This window comes from Chlorocebus sabaeus, chromosome 12 (genome assembly GCF_047675955.1).
Source record: "Chlorocebus sabaeus isolate Y175 chromosome 12, mChlSab1.0.hap1, whole genome shotgun sequence".
Lineage (NCBI taxonomy): Eukaryota > Metazoa > Chordata > Mammalia > Primates > Cercopithecidae > Chlorocebus > Chlorocebus sabaeus.
Window position 1 is genome coordinate 102,568,352 of NC_132915.1, and position 20,180 is coordinate 102,588,531.

A 20,180-nucleotide genomic window follows, 5' to 3' on the forward strand; every position below is an offset into this window, starting at 1 on the left:
TTTGTGAAACAGGTGTCATCCTCACTTCACAGAGAGGACACTGAGGCTTCAGAGAAACAAAATGATCTGCTCAGAATCTCGCTATGAAGGGCCAGAGCCATCAGATGCTCCTGCTGCACCTGGATGCACCTCCCCAGAAAGCGAGGGTCCTCCCCACCCTCTTTTCTGCTCCTCTTCATGACCTCCTCTACTCCCTCCACCTCTCCTCTTGGCTTGTTCTGTCCCACCCAGTGGCCCTCTCAGAAGGAGTGCAGTGACTATGAAGGTCTGCAGAGAGCAGACACCAGTCCCTCCAGAGATGGGCAACACCATGTGGCAGAAGCCTCCCATCACCTGGAGTCCAAACCCAGCTCTGCCCTTCTCAGCAATGCGACCTGTGCAGGTTGCCATAGTTTCTTCTGTGCAATGGGGATATTGTTTCTCCCACATGAGGCAGGTGTGAAGGTTAACGAAGATGACTCCTGTAAAATTACCTGCTGCAGAGCCTGGCACAGGCATGTTCAGGTGCCTGGACCCCTGCCTTTCTTCCTAGGATGCAGCAGTTCCAGTCATAGGCCAGCTTCTGGGTTAGGCCTCCACACCTGGCTGGGCAGGGTCTGTTCATTCATTCTTGCATTCATGTCACACAGCTGGTGGGTAGGTATAGGAGGCTTGCCCAGTTACCCCAGTGGAAACCTGTTTTAGGGCACAGACACCTGGCTCTGGTCTGTTCTGGAGGCCAGGGAGCCATCTTTCCCCAGCCCCTGATATCTGAGTGGAGGCACAGCTCCTCCTTCCTGGCTAAAAAAACATGGTGACCTCAGAGTGTGGTGACTAAGGCCTAGTCATCTGGGGGGCACTCCTTGAGGGCAGAACCCAGGCCTGATGATCCCCGCCACCACGTTCCAGTAGTCAGCACAGGGCCAGTCCCCAAAGAGCATCAGCAACTGCTGGAAGAGTGAATGAGTCTCGCTATCCCAGGGGCATCTGAAATCAGTGATTTCTATACTTCTTATCTGGGGGCCTAAAGAGGGGGAGAGTCTAACGTCTCTGGATTTGGTCCACCTTTTGCAGATCACCTCACCACGCTGCCCCATGTGCAGAAGTACCTGAAGTCCGTACGCTACATTGAAGAGCTCCAGAAGTTTGTGGAAGATGACAACTACAAGTAAGTCCCCACCTACTCCTGTGTCAGACCTCCCAGCCCCACCTTTGTCTTTAGCGTTCAGGTCCCTGCAAGTGGCCTAGCCCTTGTTAGGACCAGTGAGTAGCCACCTGCAGGGCTTATCAACGTCCACGGCAGTAGCACCCAGGCCCCAGCACACACAAGCACACGCGTGCAGTGTGATCTTCGACCTCACAGCCCCACAGTGGTGATGTCTGAACAGCTCTCATACCCATCTCTGCCCCATCCTCATAGGCCCCCCGGTTCAGAGGAAGGTGTTGTGTTAACTTCTCAGTGTGGCTTTCCCACATGGCACAGATAATATGAACTTGGACTCCACAGCTGTGAATGGCACAGGCTTGGTGCTCTGGTTCTCACAAGTGAGTCCCCCACCCACAGTGCTGGGTGGCAAGACAGCTTCTAGCCATATCTCCAAGAGCTTGTTTCATGGATGAGACAATTCTTTATAACTCTCAGCTCTCTGCAGTATTCAGGGCCCTACCTCCTTCCCTGTAGAGCCCCTGTGGAGTAGACCCAGTTCTCATAACAACCCCATGGGCCCTTTGGCCTCATCTTCCACTAACCCTGCTGAGGCTTTCAGTGCTTTCTTCGTTTGTGGCATCTGGGAATTTATCCAGCATTTCTATGTATTTGGAGGGAAAAGAAGGATTTTTCATGTTAACCCTGTCTGCCATACTGCTTGGAAGTCCTCTTGGCTCATTTTCAGCTTGAGACTAAGAACCTCAGTACTTTTTCATATGTCCTGGTATTAAGGCAAGTCCCAGCCATCTTGTAATCAATCATTTACCACCTAAATGTCAACTTCACGTTCCCAGATGGTCCCCGACTTAGGATGGCTCAACTTAATGGTTTTTCAGCTTTACAGTGGTGCAAAAGCAACGCACATTCGGTAGAAACTGTACTTCGAATACCCATACAGCCAGTCTGTTTTTCATTTTCAGCATGGTATTTAATAAATGCCGTGAGATATTCAACACTTCATTGTAAAATAGGCTTTGTGTTAGATGATTTTGTAAGCTCATGTAAGTGTTCTGGGCACATTTAAGGTAGGCTAGGCTAAGCTATGGTGTTTGGTAGGTTAAGTGTATTAAATGCATTTTTGACTTGTAATATTTTCAACTTATGATGAGTTTATTGGGATGTGTCCCCATCGTAAGTTGAGGAGCATCTGTATTCTTTTAAATCTTATCTTATGATGGCTTCCAATATGCCATGATTCCTTGGAATCTTGTTATCCAGTAAATTGTTTATCTCTTCCAGGTTTGTGTCTGTGAATTTGATTAGCCAGACTACATGGTCTTCATCTAAGTTAGTGAAAAGTGTAGAGAACAGAGCAACCCCCACATTACCCACAATTGACTCACCAGGAAAGACCCTAAGGGGAACGAATGTTCAAGCAGTGCCCCCTGGTCAGCTTTACAGGAGTGGTCTGCAGCCGGGGCTATGAACCAGAGTCACCTGGGAAACTCTCTATGGGCCCTATGTCTCAGGTGGGGCCCGAAAATTTGTTTTTTCAAAGCTCCCTAGGTGGTTCTTTTGGAACATAGACATAATGCTTTTAGTTGTTATTGTTGTTGTTTTTTTTTTTGAGACGGAGTCTCGCTCTGTCGCCCGGGCTGGAGTGCAGTGGCCGAATCTCAGCTCACTGCAAGCTCCGCCTCCCGGGTTTACGCCATTCTCCTGCCTCAGCCTCCCGTGTAGCTGGGACTATAGGCGCCCGCCACTTCGCCTGGCTAGTTTTTGTATTTTTTAGTAGAGACGGGGTTTCACCGTGTTAGCCAGGATGGTCTTGATCTCCTGACCTCGTGATCCACCCGTCTCGGCCTCCCAAAGTGCTGGGATTATAGGCTTGAGCCACCGCGCCCGGCCGCTTTTAGTTGTTTTATATAATAATTTGTTAAAATATAATATGAAAATGTGATCTGTTACATAATAGTAACAACAGTAGATGAAAGCCAGAGATTACCACTAAAATTATGCTTGCCACAAAGCAAGCTCATTTTATTTATTTACAAAGCATTTGCTGTTCCTGAAAAGAGTGCCCTGCAGTACAAAATTATTCCCACTTAGTTTCTGGGGTAATATTTTCCATTTATGCACCGGTATTGTGATAAAGGAGACAGTGGTTTTTCATTAACACTGATATGCTTTAGAGAGAAAAATGGCCTATAAATACTTCTGACCATGAGATAATCTTTGGACAAGCTGCAAATCATGAGTAATTACTCCTTCTATTCTGAAGGATGTTGAGCACCCCAGCACCTGATACTAAACAACAGTCAGCCTGGCTTTTTACAAAGGCTCTTTGTTGTGGCAAAGTGGACAGACCCAGGGAGGAAGCCTGCATTCTCACCCCCGGCCCTCAGACCACTGAGGGAGTTCCTTCCCAGGGAGGTCCAGGCTCCAAGGGGCAAGAGATGGGTAGAGCCTGTGATTCTGCTTGAGGACCCACACTCTGTGGCCCAACTCACATCTGGAGGCTGGCTCCTCACCCACAAGGATGCAATGGCTTAGTTATTACATTGGTGGCATTGCATTGCTGACATTCTCCCCCATCTGCTTTGGAGATACTATGCCAAGAGGTCCAACCGGTACTTTATTTCCCACAGCCTTTATTCTATTTTATTTTATTTAAGAAAAATTACCCGATTTCCCATTACTTAGAAAGCATGACCATTAGCATTAAGTAAACATACTTTTGGACATTTTTCTATGCATAGAAAATGTATATATATGTAGGGAAGGATAGATAGATGGATGGATGGAAGGATAGAATATTAAAATTGGATTCTACTACACTGGCTATTTTTAATTTAAAATACTAACTTTAATTTCATTTTAATTTAACCAGAAAAAACTGAAATATGAAAAAAAATGCTACTCTTTAAATAAATATTTGTTTACCAAAAGAGAGATTATTTTCCAAAAGAGCCTTCTAAGGTTAACAAAAGAGGGCCGGGCACAGTGGCTCATGCCTATTCACACCTGTAATCCCAGCACTTTGGGAGGCCAAGGAGGGTGGATCACCTGAAGTCTGGAGTTCAAGACCAGCCTGACCAACACAGTGAAACCCTCTCTCTGCTAAAAATACAAAAATTAGTCGGGCATGGTGGCGCGCACCTGTAATCCCAGCTACTCAGGAGGCTGAGGCAAGAGAGTCACTTGAACCTGGGAGGCAGAGGTTGCAGTGAGCTGAGATTGTGCCACTGCATTCCAGCCTGGATGACAGAGTAAGACTCCATCTCAAAATAATAATAATAATAATAACAATAAAAGAGGTCAGGAAAAACATTAGGAGGCTTGAGTCAATAAGTTTTATTTTAACTAGGTTTCCATTGTGAACAATGTCAGCCAACTCTGGTTATGAAAGATGAGAATATTAGCCCTCTCCCCCTTCCTTAACCTCTACTTCACCAGCTTCCAACTTTTTGTTAGTTGCATTATTATTACCACATAATCCAAGTCTATAACATAAACATGTTCAGGAATCATAATTCCTACTATTTACCATTTGTAAACAGATTCAGTTTTTACCACCTGTTGTTTCCCCATAGCTTCTCCGTTCTTGGAGTCTTTATTTTAATCAGTCCCTTATTTAGCTGCATTTCATCAGGAAGTAGGTCCCCCTACCAATGCTCCACCAAAGAAATAAAAGTGCTCACAGGGCCCGTATACCCTGCCTTCTCTCAGGGAAATGCCTGCATTGGACTGAGGCTGGCCTTGCTGGCTGCCCTCCTTTGCTTCTCTCCCTCAGCGCTGCAGGCCGTGTGCCATTGCCTCTGGCTCTGGGTGATGCTGTGGAGAATGAACCCAGCTGATTTTGTTTTTTTTCCTCTTGTTAAGGGTCTTGTCTGCCGGGTAGGTGAAGAATTCCTTAAAGTTCAAAAGTTTCATAAGAGAATGCCTCCGAGTAGAGCGTTCTGTACCAGATTCCCCAGACCATGGTGTCGTCATCTTTCTTCATGGCAGAAAAATTCCTTTTGTTCGTATCTTTGACTACTTCTGTGCCATTTCGTGGCTTCTCTCTTCCAGGGATTCCAGGAATCTGTGTTGGATGCTCTCTGCCCGTCATATCCATTCGCTTCTTGCTAACAGTGGCAGTCTCCACCTTGTTCATCAGCTGTCACTGTGATTGTCTGTTTCTACTTAGGTATTCATTCAGCACTCTCTTATTTCAGTCCTGGATTTGTTCCCCCTAGGTCTTCAATCTCCTTTTTCATCTCATTTTTCAAGTTTTGTTTTAGCATCTCATTTTTCAGGTTTTGTTTTACTTGTGTTTTTAATAAGTTGTTCCACTGCTCTAAGCACTTGCGGGGATTTCCTCTGCTCCTGGGGCTGCGTTCTTGGTTAGGCCATTGGGCACTGCTCACCTGTTCTTTCCTTCTTTTGTAAGAGGATGTTGGCTGTATTGCCATACTATTTCTCTTCTTCTGGCTCCCATTTGAGAGGCTCTGTCTGGATGTTCCACGGCTCTCATATGAGGGTGGGGGAGATGTCTGGCCCTCCTCCCATGTGTGTGAGAGGGGAACCCCTTACTGCTAGCTGGGAGGTCCAGGGGTTTTAGTTTTTCTCCTTTTCTGTAGCCTGGGGGAGTAGAAGGCTCAGGCTCTGTGGAGGCAGTAAGCAAGCAGTCTGTTTCACATATGTGGGTTCTGGCAAAAGGCCTATGTTGGAGTGTCCTTCACCTCTTTGGGGAGCTGTATCCCATTCCTAGAGATACCCTCAGGTTTCCCATCACGCCCCATGGAGCCTTCATTTCCATCAGAGGAGCTGCTGTGCTTTCGACCTATTTCATCAGCATCTGGTTCCATTCAGCAGAGGGAACAATAAGGACCCCCACTCAGACCCAGTGAGACCCCTCATTGGGCTTGACGGGAGCCATGCCATGATACAACCCTTGGTCCAGTTTCAGAATCCTCTTTTTCTTTCCTTGACTGTAATTCTTTGAAGTTCATGGCTTTAAATTACTCCCCTACCCTTGTTTAGTTGCACCTGGTGAGTTCTTTTACTCATAAGCTTTTATAATTTTTTGTTGGTTTTGGAAGGAGAGGGAGGGTCTGGTATCTAGTCTCACTCTGTCATTTTCACCCAGAAGTTCTTAATCAGTGCTTTAAAAAGATATATTGGAGGGCCAGTCCTCATAGCATGTCCATTGCCTTGTCCCTCTCTAAGGGCATCTGATGACGGGGAGTGCAGTGTAATGATTAAACACTCCAGTTCAGAGGCCATGTGTGGTGGCTCATGCCTGTAAATCCCAACACTTTGGGAGGCTGAAGCAGGCTGGTCACTTGAGCTCAGGAGTTCGAGACCAGCCTGGCCAACATGGCGAAACCCAGTCTTTACTAAAAATACAAAAATTAGCCAGGCATGGTGGCACACACCTGTAATCCCACCTACTCGGGAGGCTGAGGCACGAGTATCGCTTGAACCTGGGAGGTAGAGGCTGCAGTGAGCTGAGGTCTTGCCACTGCACTCTAGCCTGGGTGACAGAGCGAGACTCTGTCTCAAAAAAAGGGGAGGCTGAGGCGGGCAGATCATAAGGTCAAGAGATCGAGACCATCCTTGCCAACATGGTGAAACCCTGTCTCTACTAAAAATAGAAAAATTACCTGGGGGTGGGGACGCATGCCTGTATTCCCAGCCAGCTACTTGGGAGGCTGAGGCGGGAGAATCACTTGAACCCAGGAGACGGAGGGTGCAGTGAGCCTAGATTGCACCACTGCATTCCAGCCTGGCAACAGAGCAAGACTTCATCTAAAAAAAAAAAAAAAAGAAAAAGAAAAAAAAAAAAAAAAACTAACTCTGGTTCAGAGTCAGACAGTCCTGGGTTTGATCCCCTTCTCTGCCACTTGCTAATCCTATGAATTTGGGGAAGCTGCTTAACCTCACCACTCCTCAGTTTCCTCATCTAGAAAATATACTGGTTCAGAGTGAACACATCTGTGCTCAGTAGACAGGAGGACATACTCAAGTCCTTTTCACTTTGTCTTTCTTAACCATTGTTTCTTGGCTGTGGAAACCCCCTGGAGACCTCAGAGGGAAGTGACTGTGATCTGGAGCAGATCTCACAGTATTCCTGGCTTCTGTGACTACAGTAGCTTTTCCCAGCCCCAAATAGGTTCCTGTGTGGTAAACCAGAGCCCATCTGATCTTATGAAAATCTTTGTTTTCAGACTGTCGCTCAGAATCGAACCAGGAAGCAGCTCTCCAAGACTAGTCTCTTCCAAGGAAGATCTTGCAGGTATTGTAGCTACCTCGAGTGGGAGCAAACCCGCTTCATAGCCTAATTGTGGCTGCCAGAGTTGGCCTTGACTGGGGAGCCCAAGGGCAAGTGAAGTTTGCAGCTTAGCAGACTCAGCTCTCCCTGTTCACAGCCCTCCTGCCCCAGTCTGCCCAGGCTCCTGATCATGCAGGACTTGTGTGCTTCCCCCTGTGTCAGGGCTCCCTGGAAGATCCTGCGTGTTAGAGCCTGGGCCTGAACAACCCCAAGAGAGGCAGGATCAGAGCCCCAAGTTGGGAGCACACACAAGGTAGAGAAAGCCCCAGCATCTTCTCCAGGCTCTCTGGACCCTTAGCAGGGCTGCTGCCCAGGCTTGGAGGGGTGTGCCCTGGAGGGGTGTGGAGGATGCCCAGGATATTTGGTGTCACCAGATGCAGGTGGCTCATCAGACTTGTGAAACACACACACATACCCTGTCCCCTAGTGATCTGAGCCCAGGCTTTGCAGTCAAGCCCGAGCTCCGCCGTTTCCTGGCTTTGTCGCTTTACCTGTAATCTTCAGTGGCCTCATCCACAGAATGAAGATAATATGAGGACTTACCTTCTCGGGTTGTTGTAATGCCTGAGTAAGCTCATGCCTGCTGTAAAGTGCTCTGCTCACACTAACATTGTGAAAGTGCGCTCAGTGTTGGCTGCTGCATCGTTATTATTTAATGGTTACCTTTTACTCATATTCCAACTGGCTCTCAGTGACAGGAGCTGATCTCCACGGCTGTCCAGGGAGAGGTCGGCGGGGTGGGGGGTCGAGGGGAACCCAACAGCACTTCCTCCCGCTGGTTTGTGCTCTAGATCATAGCACCCTGGGTTCTAGGCCACTGCAGTCTTGGACAAGTGACTTACCCCTTTGGGCCTCTTTTAAAAAAAAAAAACAAAAAACAAAAAACCTATAAAATGGGATGATGAAACCCTCCTCTGAGGAATGCTGGAATGTCAAAAACAAAATGCTATTTCGAAGGCACTCAGCTCAGAGTCTGATGTGCCGTGTTTGTAAGGGGGTGGCTGTTGCAAGCTGCTACCTGGTGCCACACCTGCCCTAGCCCGTTGACCTGCTCAAGCCACTCTCCTCACTCTCCGGTGCCAGGCCAACCTCTGTAACAGCTCCTGGTGGACACAGGACCACAGAGCCCATAGGGCCAGTGTGGCAGCCTCTCATGAGCCCCACCCAGTAAGGCTCTGCCCTGATTCCTGGGGGGACTCCGGGCTGCTTGCCTTTTCCAGCCTCTCCTGGCTGCACTGTACAAGCCGGACCCTGCCTCCAGCACCCCTCGGGGCCTCTGGTATCTTAGAGAGACATGCTGGTTGATTCTCTAGGCCTTTGGAAATGCTGTTGTCTATACCTCAAGACAGTCCTGGCGGTAACTTGATTTTCACAGGGTTTCCATAAGCCCAGTATTAAAATATCTCTTGCAGTCTTCCAAATCCATTGCCTTCCATATGTGGCAGGTGCCCCCAGCAAGGGTGGCCAGAAGGAAAGCTCCTAGTGCTGGTCTTGTCTCTACTTTGTCATCTCTGACATTCTAGAACAGCTTCCCCCTCGGTCAGCATTGCTCCCTTTGGATGCTCAGTCACCTACACCTGACCTGTGGGGGAGGGGGAGGGAGCGGGGCAGGGTTCCTATCGGAAGACTGTAGGAGACAGCCGTTGTTTAGAGCTACAGAAGGAATGCTAGCAAAGACTAGCCTATTGCTTTGGGAGATAGTGCCAGAATTCTGGAGCAAAATGGAAGTGGTGGTCTGTCCTTCCGAGTCCCCTCCAAAGTAGTGTGAATAAGAGGCCTGTCTGGCCTTTGCAGCCTCTTCAGTTCAATAGCCTTAACAGGATGAGCCACATCCCTGGACTTCTCTAAATGCCAAGAAGTCTCCATGCCACACTTGTTGCTCTTCAGACAGCTCTGGAATATTCATCTCCCAGTGCCCCTTCTTGCTGCCTGATTCCGTGCTGGAGCCACTGAGCAGGGAGAGGTGGAGGGCCCAGGGTCAGGCCCAGGGTGGTGTTCACCTTGGCGTGAGCCAACTCTGCCTCTCCCTAGTGGCTCTGGCCATCCACAGGCCACATCCTAGCCTCACCTCTGCCTGAGAGGAGCAAGGCCTCTGTGAAGTTCTCCTCCCCAGGCCCCTTGCTCAAGCCTTAGACCTTCTTCCCCTCGTTTTCGTGGTCTGCTGCTGCTCATCCTGTTGGGCTCAGGGCGGCCTTTATTTCAGCTCTTGGCTTCTTTATGGCACTCACCACAACTTGTCATTATTCTCTGTCTGGTCACTGGGCCTGACTCATTCCTCATTGAATCTTCAGCACCTGGCATCATGCCTGCCTTTTGTAGATGCTCAATTTTCGTAGGGTTTTTGGAGGAGAGGGATGGATGGGTGAGTGGGTGGGTGGACAGATGGGTGGATGCAGAGCCAGGCGGCAGCTCTGGGTGGGCCTCGGGTGTACACTGGTCCAAGTGTGGAGGGGGTCCTGGTGCTGCAGCCTCATGACTGAGGCTCAGAGGGCTCCCCTCCTCCCTGGTGCCTCCAGCCTCACCTCCAGCCCAAGCCCTCATCTGCCAGTCTGGCTCTCCCTAGCACCAGCCATTCAACACACCTGTAGGCTGCTTCCTGCCAGGGCGATGGCAACAGAGGCTTCCTCTTCCCCTCCAGGCATCTATCTGACCCAGCTGGTCCCTTCATTTCACCACCATCTGCCCCACTATCTCCTCCCTGAGGAAGAGCCCAGGGCCCTGCCTCCGCCTCAGCCTCAGCCCCAGCCCCCAGCCCAGGTCTGCACTGAGCAACACTGGCTCCCCCTGCTAAGGTTAGGGAGAAGACCAGGAGGTTGCAGACCTGGAGCTGGTCTTAGACAACTAAAAGTGCTAATTGGGGGCCTCAAGAATGGGGTCACTCACTTGGCCCTGGGGCAGGAAAGGAGGCACTGCATTTCCTGGCCTCTTTTGACCCCTGACTGTCCTGGAAGTCAGCTGGGGAGCCAGGAGCCAGCCCTGGCCCAGCCTCCTCAGGTACAGCCTCCTTTCCCATGATCCACCCACACCTCTACTTGGCTCTGTTGTTTATTAGCCATGTGAGAGCAGAAACCAGCAAGCCAGCCAACCTCCAGCATCAGAGCCCTGGCAGGGGACAGAATGGACCCCAGATGGTTCACATGAAGAGACTTTAATGAACAGAACCAGTAAAGCATGGCGAGGCACCCATGGGCCAGCCCAGGGTCCTGGGGAGGTTGGAGTCCTAGGCTGAAGGGCATGGGGAAGAAGTGTTACCAACCCCAGGAATGGCTGAGTTCTGGAGGGTGGTTGGCTGTGCAGGGTCTGTGGGCAGGGAGGGGGAAGCAGGAGGGAGCAGAGAGAAATCCCTGGCCTCTCTCTCCTCCAGCCCTCAGTCTGCTGCCAGAGCCTTTCCTTGGCCAAATCCAGTAGAAAGCTAGGGGCAAAGGGTCCAGGAGATGCATCTCAGGGGGCAGCCTCCCCCGACCAGAAGTGGCAAGTGGGCAGGGCAAAAAATGCAACCGAATTGTGCAAACAGACTACTCAGCATACTGCCAAGCCTCAGTGTCTCCATCTGTAAAGTGGACATAAAGTCTCCCTCCTTCACAGGGTTGTGTTGTTAGCACAGTGCCCAGCACAGAACACACGTGGTAGGTGGAACTTGATCGTGGTGATGTGATTATCATAATTGTCAATATTGTGATTCTGCCGGATTCTGTGATTCATCACTGAATCAGCCTGCAGCTTTTATCTAAACATCCCTGCCCCGGGGAAGCCTTCTCCCCACTATCACCCCCACCCCATCAGGTCAGGCCCTGTAACAACCAGGCCCTGGCAAACTGGGGGACAAATCCGCCCTCTGTTTTCATATGGGCACAGCTACCCCTCTTGGGTTGACATATTGCCCGTGGCTGTTTTCATGCAGCAGTGGCAGAGTTGAGTGGTTGGGACAAAGACCCTGTGGCCTGCAGAGCCTGAACTATTTACTATCTGGTTTTTACAGGCACATGCTAGCCCCAGCTCCTTCCCGCAACTGGCCCTCATGCCCCTCCGTGGCGCTTCCCTCTGCAGTGATGGCACAGTTAGCTGTGTGCTTATTTGCCTATGTCTGTCTGCCCTGCCAGACTGAAAGCCCCCTGAGGAAGGGCCCAGTCTAGAATTCCTAGAGCCCAGGACAGAAATCCCTCCATCAGCCACAACTCTTCAAGCTCCTCACAGGGTCCTGTAGGCACCTGGTCCTCGGAGGCAGCTCCAGAGTGGGCCGGCTGCTGACTCGGCACAGCCTTGGGAGAAGTGCTGATGCCGGCAGTTTTCCACAGCAGAGCAAGCCCCAGCTTATAGGAGTGTTTTCGACCCATTTTCCAAATCCCTGGCTTCAGCCCTGGAAGCAGGATGTGAAGGTTTTCATTGATCACCAGAGGATCGAGGAGTGCCTGGAAGGCTTCAGACACACTCTGGGGTCCCAGCTTCCCACTAGCAGCCTCATAAGATGGAGAGCGGGCACTGCTGCAGCTGTGGGGCAGCCTGGGGTCCTGGGGAGGCGGAGCCAGAGGGGCAGCTCCAGGGAGGCCTTTCTGGACCTGGCAGCCAGACTAAGCTGCGTGGCAGGAGCCTGACCAGACTCAGGGACAGGAATGTGCCTCTTGCAGTCCCAGGAATGGGAGGAACGCAGGCTTCCCCGGCTCCTCAGGAGGGGGTTTAGGCTTCAGCTCGGTGCCCTTTCCAGTAGGCACATCCCCCCACACCTGTCAAGGAGAGGCCCTAAGACATGCTCATTCGTTCATTCACCCAAGACTTCCGGGCCAAGGGCTTGCTATGAGCCAGGTGCCCAGTGAGAGAAGGCAAGAACCTGCCCCCCAAAGTTCACGTTTTAGTGGGGGAAACAGGCAGCAAAACTGCCAGGGGCAAGATGGGCACACTGAAAGGAGGCAGTAGGGGCGAGACCAATGTGACGGGCGGTCTCTCTGGCCCTCTTCTAGGCAGCGCCCGCACCTCTACCCCTCTACCTAGCCCACCTGCCCTGGCATTGACAGCGGCCCAGGTCTCGCCCTCTGAGGCCTTGATTCACGTCCGAAATGGTCTGTGGGCTGAGGCTGCCCTTTGTCTCTGGGATGGTCCCTGCCCCCCACAGAGAGCTGGCCCCCACTTTCCACCGCTGCAGAATGACTGCGTGGGCAGATCCATACCAACAAATAGGCTGTGAGAAAGGAAATGGAGAAACCTTCTCAGTTTCTGTGTCTGTGGAGAAAAAAAGGCCAAGAATGCCACGTTTTCCATTTTCCCTCCACATGTAATGTTTAGTTTCTATAAATGAACTAATATTTTCCTGGAGAGAAAAAAATCATAGAGAACGCTGACCCCCAGAGAGGGCAAGTAATGTTCGTGTGTACTTTGGAACTGGTGAAGACATTTCCAGATTTTGTTAGTCCCGCCTCCACGTGGCTTTACCAACTGACAGGTTTTCTCGGAAGATTCCTGGGCAGCACCGCGAGTCCAGGAAAATCTTCGGCCTTGGCCTCTGGTTTCTGTGCTCGCACTGTGAGGACTGCTCTCTGACACACCTGTGTATCTCCTTGTTGTATTGCCTGGTGGTAGAAACCACCTCTGGAGTCAGGCAGAGCTCAGTTCAGAGCCTGGCTCCAGCAGTTCTTAGCTGTAGGCCCTTGGGCCGTTGGTTTGATCCCCCTAAGTCTGTTTTCCTATTGGAGAAATAGGAATAGGAATCTTCACACAGACATACGTCACAGGGTCTCTGGGGAAGTCCCCTTAGTCCAGCGCCTGTGATACACTCACCTCTTGAGAGTGTTAGCTCGTGGCCGCCCAAGCAGGCTCTGGTGCCGTCCAGACATCGGGGAGTTGGTTGGGGGACAGAGGGAGCTCCCGCTGGGGCAGTCACCAGCATACCAGTACTGCTGTCACTCACGAGCCACCCCAGAACCTAAGGACATGAAACAACCATTTTATTACATGCATAGACTGTGTGGGTCAGGAAGCTGAACAGGGCTGGGGCTGGAGCTGGAGTCACCTGGAGCCATCTTCACTCACATGCTGAGTGCTTGCTGCCAGATGGGGCTGGGGCTACAAGTGGGGGCCGTGGAACACCTACCTGTGGCCTCCCACTGAAGCCTGGGCCTCCTCACAGCGTGGCAGCTTCAGTATCAGCAGCCTCCTGCAGGGCAGCTGGCTTTCCCCCAGAGCAAATGGCCAAGGAGAGCAGGGTAGACCCTGCATCACAGAGCCCTTATGAGCCAGCCTCGGAAGTCACGCAGCCTTACTGCTGCCACACTCTGCTGCTCAGGGCAGTCCCGAAGGCCTGCAGATCCAAGGAGAGGGACGTAGACCCTACCACTGAATGGGAGCAGCATCAAAGACTTTGTGGATAGGTTTTAAAGCCAGCACCTCAGCTGTTCCACGGGAGGGAAACAGAGACTCCAGGAGTTGCATAATACCAGTGATAGCAGCTGAGCTGCACTGAGCATGTACTCTCTGCTGGGCACCATTGTAAGTATTCTCATGTACTCACTCAGTGACCCTGACACAGACACTGCGAAGTGGGGCCAGTGTCATCCCCATTCTACAGGTGAAGATGCAGGGGTTCACCCAGCCTCATGCACTGAGGAAGTGGCAGAACCAGCTTCCAAGCCCAAGGCTCTGGACAGCCTCTGGGCTCTGTCCCTGCAGCTCCATGTATCCATACAGTGCAAGTAAGCATTACATTGGCATGTCCTTGACTTTCCTGCAGTCACTTTTGAGACACACATTGTCCCCAGTTGGTCCTCAGAAGGCAACTTCCATGTAAGAATCAGAACTCAAAACCTGATCTGACATTAAATCTAATCTCCTTGTCTCAGCCTAGTTGGGGTGCTTCAGGCCTGGCTGCTTGTGGCAAGAGAGCAGGGGTGTTTGGCCCTTCTCCCTCCCTAGGCCTTTCTCCATCTCTTTGGCCTGCAGCAACTGGGGGAGAGGATACAGCGGTAATTGGAGCATAGGGTGATATGGGCCACATCCAGGTAGGGAGTTGGCCAGAGGTGAGTTTGAGTCTCGCCTCTTCTGCTTGACCTTGACGTGACAGGCTGCTGAGATGGGAGGCTCCAAGAACAAAGGAGATGTGAAATCCCAGAGTAATGGGCCACAACTGGCCTCCTATCCCTGGAGCTCCTCATGCAGGGCCCCTCCCGCCCATCCATTCCGAAAATATAAACTGCCAGAGAGAGTATGTTTCCCCTGCAAATCTTGTGTTTAGGGGCTAGGCGTGGTGGTTCACGCCTGTAATCCTGGAACTTTGGGAGGCTGAGGCAGGCAGATGGCTTGAGCCCAGTGTACAGTTTGAGACCGGCCTGAGCAATATGGCAAAACCTCATCTGTTAAAAAAAAAAAAAAAAATTAGCCAGGCATGGTGGCTTGTGCCTTAGCTTCCTGAGGCCCTCACTGGAAGCAGATGCTGGCAACATAATTCCTTACAACCTGTAGAACCATGAGCCAGTTAAACCTCTTTTCTTTCTTTCTTTTTTTTTTTTTCAAAGACGGAGTCTCGCTCTGTCACCCAGGCTGGAGTGCAGTGACGTGATCTGGGCTCACTGCAACCTCTGCCTCTTGAGTTCGAGTGATTCTCCTGCCTTAGCCTCCCGAGTAGCTAGGATTACAGTTGCCTGCCACCATGCCCAGCTAATTTTTGTATTTTTAGTAGAGACGGGTTTCACTGTGTTGGCTAGGCTGCTCTTGAACTCCTGACCTCAGGTGATCTGTCCACCTTGGCCTCCCAAAGTCCTGGGATTACAGGCATGAGTCACCATGCCCAGCCTAAACTTCTATTCTTCATAAATTATCCAGCCTCAGGTATCCCTTTATAGTAATGCAAATGTACTAATTCATACCCTACTCCTAGTACCTATTTTCTGTGTTAGGCCATTCTTGCATCACCATAAAGAAATACCTGAGGCTGAGTAATTTATTTTAAAAAGAGGTTTCATTGGCTCACAGTTCTGCAAGCTTTACAAGCTTGGCACCAACATCTGCTTGGCTTCTGGTGAGGTCCTCAGGAAGCTTACAGAAAGTGAAGGATGAACAAGCATGTTACATGGTGAGAGCAGAAGCAAGAGAGCCAGGGGTGAGGAGAGGGGAGGTCCCAGACTTTTAAACAACCAGATCTCACGTGAACTGAGTGAGAACTCACTTATCACCAACGGGACGGTGCTAAACCATTCATGAGGGATCTGCCCCCCAATCCAGTCACCTCCCACCAGGCCTTGCCTCCAACACTGGAAATCACATTTCAACATGAGATTTGGAGGGGGCAAACCATTTCACAGGGCCTTCTAGCTGGCAGCTGATATCGCTGATGCTGCTTCTCCCAGGTACTTTCATGGGTATTTCAGAGATTCCACAAGTCCCTTGACCCAGGCAGATGCAAGTCTATTTGGGGGACCCCTGCAGCCCCTTCCATGCCTCCCACAAAGTCTGGTGCCCACTGCCAGCTTCCTGATGCTTGGGTCCCCTCCAGCCCTCAACTCTGCCAGCTTTCCTCACACGGGCCACCTCGGTCTACAGGAGGCCTCATTCTAACAGACCTGTGAGCACAGCAGACCTGCCTGTGGCCACCACTGTCTTCTAGCACAGCCGTTGGGCCTCCTGAGGCCTGAGTAAGGCACGGCAGCTCCTTGGGTCTCCTGACTGCTAGAGACATAGTTCAACCTCCCCAGGGGGTCTGTGGAGACTCCCCCCAACTATGTGTGAGTAGAAAAAGAGTCCCAGGGGCAAGGGGTAGGCCCTCTGTCCACATGCTCTTCTCTCCAGAAACATACTCTATCTGCCTGTTTATATTTTCAGAATGGATGGGCGGGAGGGGCCCTCTGTGAGGAGCTCCAGGGATAGGAGGCCAGTTGTGGCCCATTACTCTAGGATTTCACATCTCCTTTGTTCTTGGAGTCTCCCATCTGTCACGTTAAGGTCAAGCAGAAGAGGTGAGACTCAAACCCACCTCTGGCCAGCTCCCTGCCTGGATGTGGCCCAGCTCCTCACGAGTACCAGCAGCTCCCCCAGCATCTGCTGCTCCGCGCCGCCCCAGCATCTGCTGCTCCGTGCTCCCGGTGGCCTAGGAATCTGCCCTAGGATGGGTGATTGGATGCCATTTGCAGAAAGAAATGATCAAGGTCAACCAGGTGCAGTGGCTCACACCTGTAATCCCAGCACTTTGGGAAGCTGAAGCAGGAGGATCGCTTGAGCCTAGGAGTTCAAGACCAGCACGGGCAACATGGCAAAACTACATCTCTACAAAAGTATAGAAATTATCTGGGCATGGTGGCGCGTGCCTACAACCCCAGCTCCTCAGGGCTTAGGCGAGATCGCTTGATCCCAGGAGGTGGAGGCTGCAGGGAGCCATGATCGCACCACTACGCTCCAGCTTGGATGACAGAGTAAGACCCTGTCTCAAAAAAAAAAAAAAAAAAAGGAAATGAACCGGGCCCTCTGAGTGATGTGTGAGACAGCTCTTGGCTGTCGGGGAGAACTCGTGAGAGCTGCATGTATGAGAAACAATGTGTGTGAATGTGAAAGTGACCAGCTCCCAGGCTCCACTGTGAAACCTGGCCAGAGAAGGGTTTCAACACAGACTTTCTGTGCAGAGGGGCCCCAGTGTCCTGGAGAGACACGGGGTCTGGCAGACCTGGAAAAGGCCTGAGTCCTTGGGAACCGGATTCTCAGCATGGGCAGGAGGGACACTGAGGACACTGAGCCCCCTTCACATTAGGCAAAAGTCACCCTGTGCACCAGAGGCTCAGAGTGGCATCTGCAAGAGCACCCAGTTGCACAGTTGTCAAGCCCCCTTCTCCAATGAGAAAACGTAGGCTCTGAAGGATGAGACCCGACTGTGAGATCCCAGCTCAGCGTGGGGCAGAGGCTGGACTGGAACCCAAGTCTTGTGACTCCAAGCTGAGTAGTTTCCCTTCTGCCACAGCTGCCTCCCATTAATTTCCGATGTGCGATACTTGGAAAGTGCCTCTGTGAGCAGCAGCAGGACTGCCAGGCTGCTTAAATGGGGCAGTGCTGTCCCAGGCAGGCCACTTGGATGCTGCCGGAAATCTGTGGGAACGAGGCTTCCCATCCCAAACACATGTCTTCCTCATCTACCCAGTGGCCTCCAGACATCAATCCCAAAATGAACCTCTCATCATGTCCCCAAAACCTGACAGTACCAAGGATACCACTCCACTGACGGTCACCCCAAGTCCCCCTCCCTCCATACCCCAAGCCTGTGGTGTCAAGTCTTGGTGTCAAGCAACATCCAGTTGCTCTCCAACCAAAGCAAACTTTCTAGGGTACACATCTGAATGCATCAGTGCCCCTTCCTAAAAATCTCTACACCTTCCCCTCATTGAACTCCAGGCTTCTTCAAAGGCCCGGCTCTCTGTCACCCCAAGTCTGTACACATGCTCTTCTGTCTGCATCCATCACTGCTGCTGCTGGAGCTCTTGCACCTGCCTGGACATCCCTCTGTGTTCTCACGTGCACCGTGCTCAGGGCTGTCCTGTTCACTGACTGCTCACCCGGACAAGTTCCTGAACTCTTCCCCCGTCCAGTTCTACATCCTAAAAGTAAGATAGCAACAGTACTTGCATAGCAGTGTTAATGTGAGGCTTAAATAAGATCAGGTGTACAAAGCATTTATCACAGTTCCTGGCACTTTGTAGATGCTCAGTAAACATTAGCCACTGTCATTATTACCATCGTTATTGTAGTTACATTATTGGTGTAGTTGTTGCCTTTACCGTATTTATTGTTACTATTCTCATGTAAAAGTAGATGTCTCTCCTGGTCTAATGACCTGGCTACTTCTCTCTCTCCCACACTTGACTAGAAACTCATCTTTCTAATCCAGTGTAGTATCTCCGGCTCCTGCCCCAGGGGCAGGCCCAAGGTCAGGGCTCAGGAAAAGTTTGTCACATGAAGGAGGGAGGGATGCTGTACGGCTTATTCCTCACAGGGAGGCTGTCAGTCAGGGTCACCATTCCTGTTTTGCAGATGTAGAATTCAGGTTCAGAGGTGTGAGGTGACTTGCCCAAGGTCACTTAGCCTGCAAGTGGCAGACACAGGTGGGGGCCCAGGCCTGTGTGCCTTCAGATCCTGAGTCTTTGCCGTCACTCTTCATCATCCTGTCCACTCCAAGGCCGTTGTTCAGAGGCTCCGGGCTCCTTTCTCTTCCAATCAATGAGTGGTCTGTTGGGCAGCCTGTTGCTTTCTTGAAAGAAATTTAATGAAAACCAGATTTTTTTTCAACATGATATCTTGTTCCCCACAGAGACTGTCAGTTCTCATATGTTCCAATAAAACTGCTAAAGAAACAGCCACTTAAAGAGCTTTAAAGATTATTCATGGAAAAATTATGCTGAGGAAAAACGGAGCAATCCTCTGAGATAGTCAAGCCACATGGTCAGTTTTTCCAGCTGTCCGTGCCATATCGGGGCTGGCAGCAGGAACTGTACTCTGCTCAGCCAGCCCAGAGCCCTGGTGCATTATGACCACCCACACCCTTGCCCCTGCCCCGAGACATGGAGAAACAAACTTGCCAGCCACCCAGCTCACAAGCGGTCCCAGAAGACACGTGTCCCTGGTGCTGTCACGTGGTGGCCACCCCAGGCTTGGCAGGGTAAGCACATGAGGCCTTTCAGTAGCAGAGGGTGTCACTTACTGGCAGAGAGGCCCCCCATCCCTGGGGCCCAGTTGAATGGGAATTCTTCTGCTTCCGCGTCAGACCCAGGCTGTTGGTCAACAATGCAGAAGAGGGGAGGAGCTGAGACCCAGAGCAGGGGGAGCAGCATCAGCTTTGAAACGGCGCCCAGGGAAGCTGCAGGCTCTTCTGCTGGGCCCCCCACCCTTCCTCCAGTTGGGTCAAGGGGCATCTGAGGCCAGGCATGCCTCCCAGGGCCATCCATAGCCGAAAGAAGAGGGGGCAGATCCAGGCCTAGTCCTGCAAGGAGAGTCAAGAATTGAATGGAAGAGACCAAGGGCAAGTCCAGTGGGTTTGGGAGAGACTGAGCATGGGAATCAGAGCTAGAGGCAGGAAGCACATGGAGACAGATGGGAAAAGGAGTCAGGCAGGAGTGAACAGGAAGGGCCAAAAGAAGTTACCAGAAGAGACTTGGAGCTTCCAACTGTGTGACTGCAGAGTGCCTCTGAGCCTTCCTTTAAAATGGCGGTGATAAAAGTTACTAACCTCATAGGAGTCAAAGAACAGGACTTTGAAGTGTTTACTCAAGTCTGGCACACAGTGCATAATAGATGCTAATTCCCATCACCTTCCTTTCCTCAAGGGTAGTAACTGGGTCTTACCCACTACAGACTTCCTGGAGGAAGTGTCTCCTGTTTACTAGATCACTTCAGATATGGCCACCGTGTTCCTCCCTCCTCGTGTTCTGACCAGCACCTGACCTCTGAACAGTTAGCCTTCCTCCCCAGCCACCACAAGAGTGCCACGCACCTGGGATCAAGTGCTGCCTCCAGTGTGTTGTAGCTCTGTAAGCCCCACTTTCAGATCTGTAAAATGGGGCTACTAAGAGTTTCCACCTCAAGTGTTGTGGCACAGGTACAGAGCACCGCGCCGGGTGCATCTCATTAGGTTATAATTATCATCATGATTGTTACTACCACAACACCAGGTAGCCTTGGATTCCACTCCAAACCACCAGGGAGGAGCAATGCAATTCGACCTTCAGAAAACACTTTTCTGAGTCAGGGTGGGAGCCAGAGTGACTCAGGCAGTGAGACTGT

The 20,180-nt window shown here is 51.1% G+C and overlaps 1 protein-coding gene across 16 annotated transcripts in view; it reads left to right on the forward strand.

Annotated features, from left to right (window-relative positions):
* Positions 1-20,180, forward strand: part of RALGPS1 (Ral GEF with PH domain and SH3 binding motif 1) — a 304,597-nt gene that overhangs the window by 248,165 nt on the left and 36,252 nt on the right. For all 16 annotated transcript variants that reach the window (XR_012094881.1, XM_008006183.3, XM_073021927.1 and 13 more), the window contains 2 exons: positions 1,054-1,147; positions 7,339-7,406. Coding sequence is in view for 15 of the 16 variants with exons in the window: in XM_008006183.3 (XP_008004374.2) it covers positions 1,054-1,147; positions 7,339-7,406 (162 nt within the window). In the remaining variant the exon portion in view is untranslated. The remainder of the gene's footprint in view (positions 1-1,053; positions 1,148-7,338; positions 7,407-20,180) is intronic.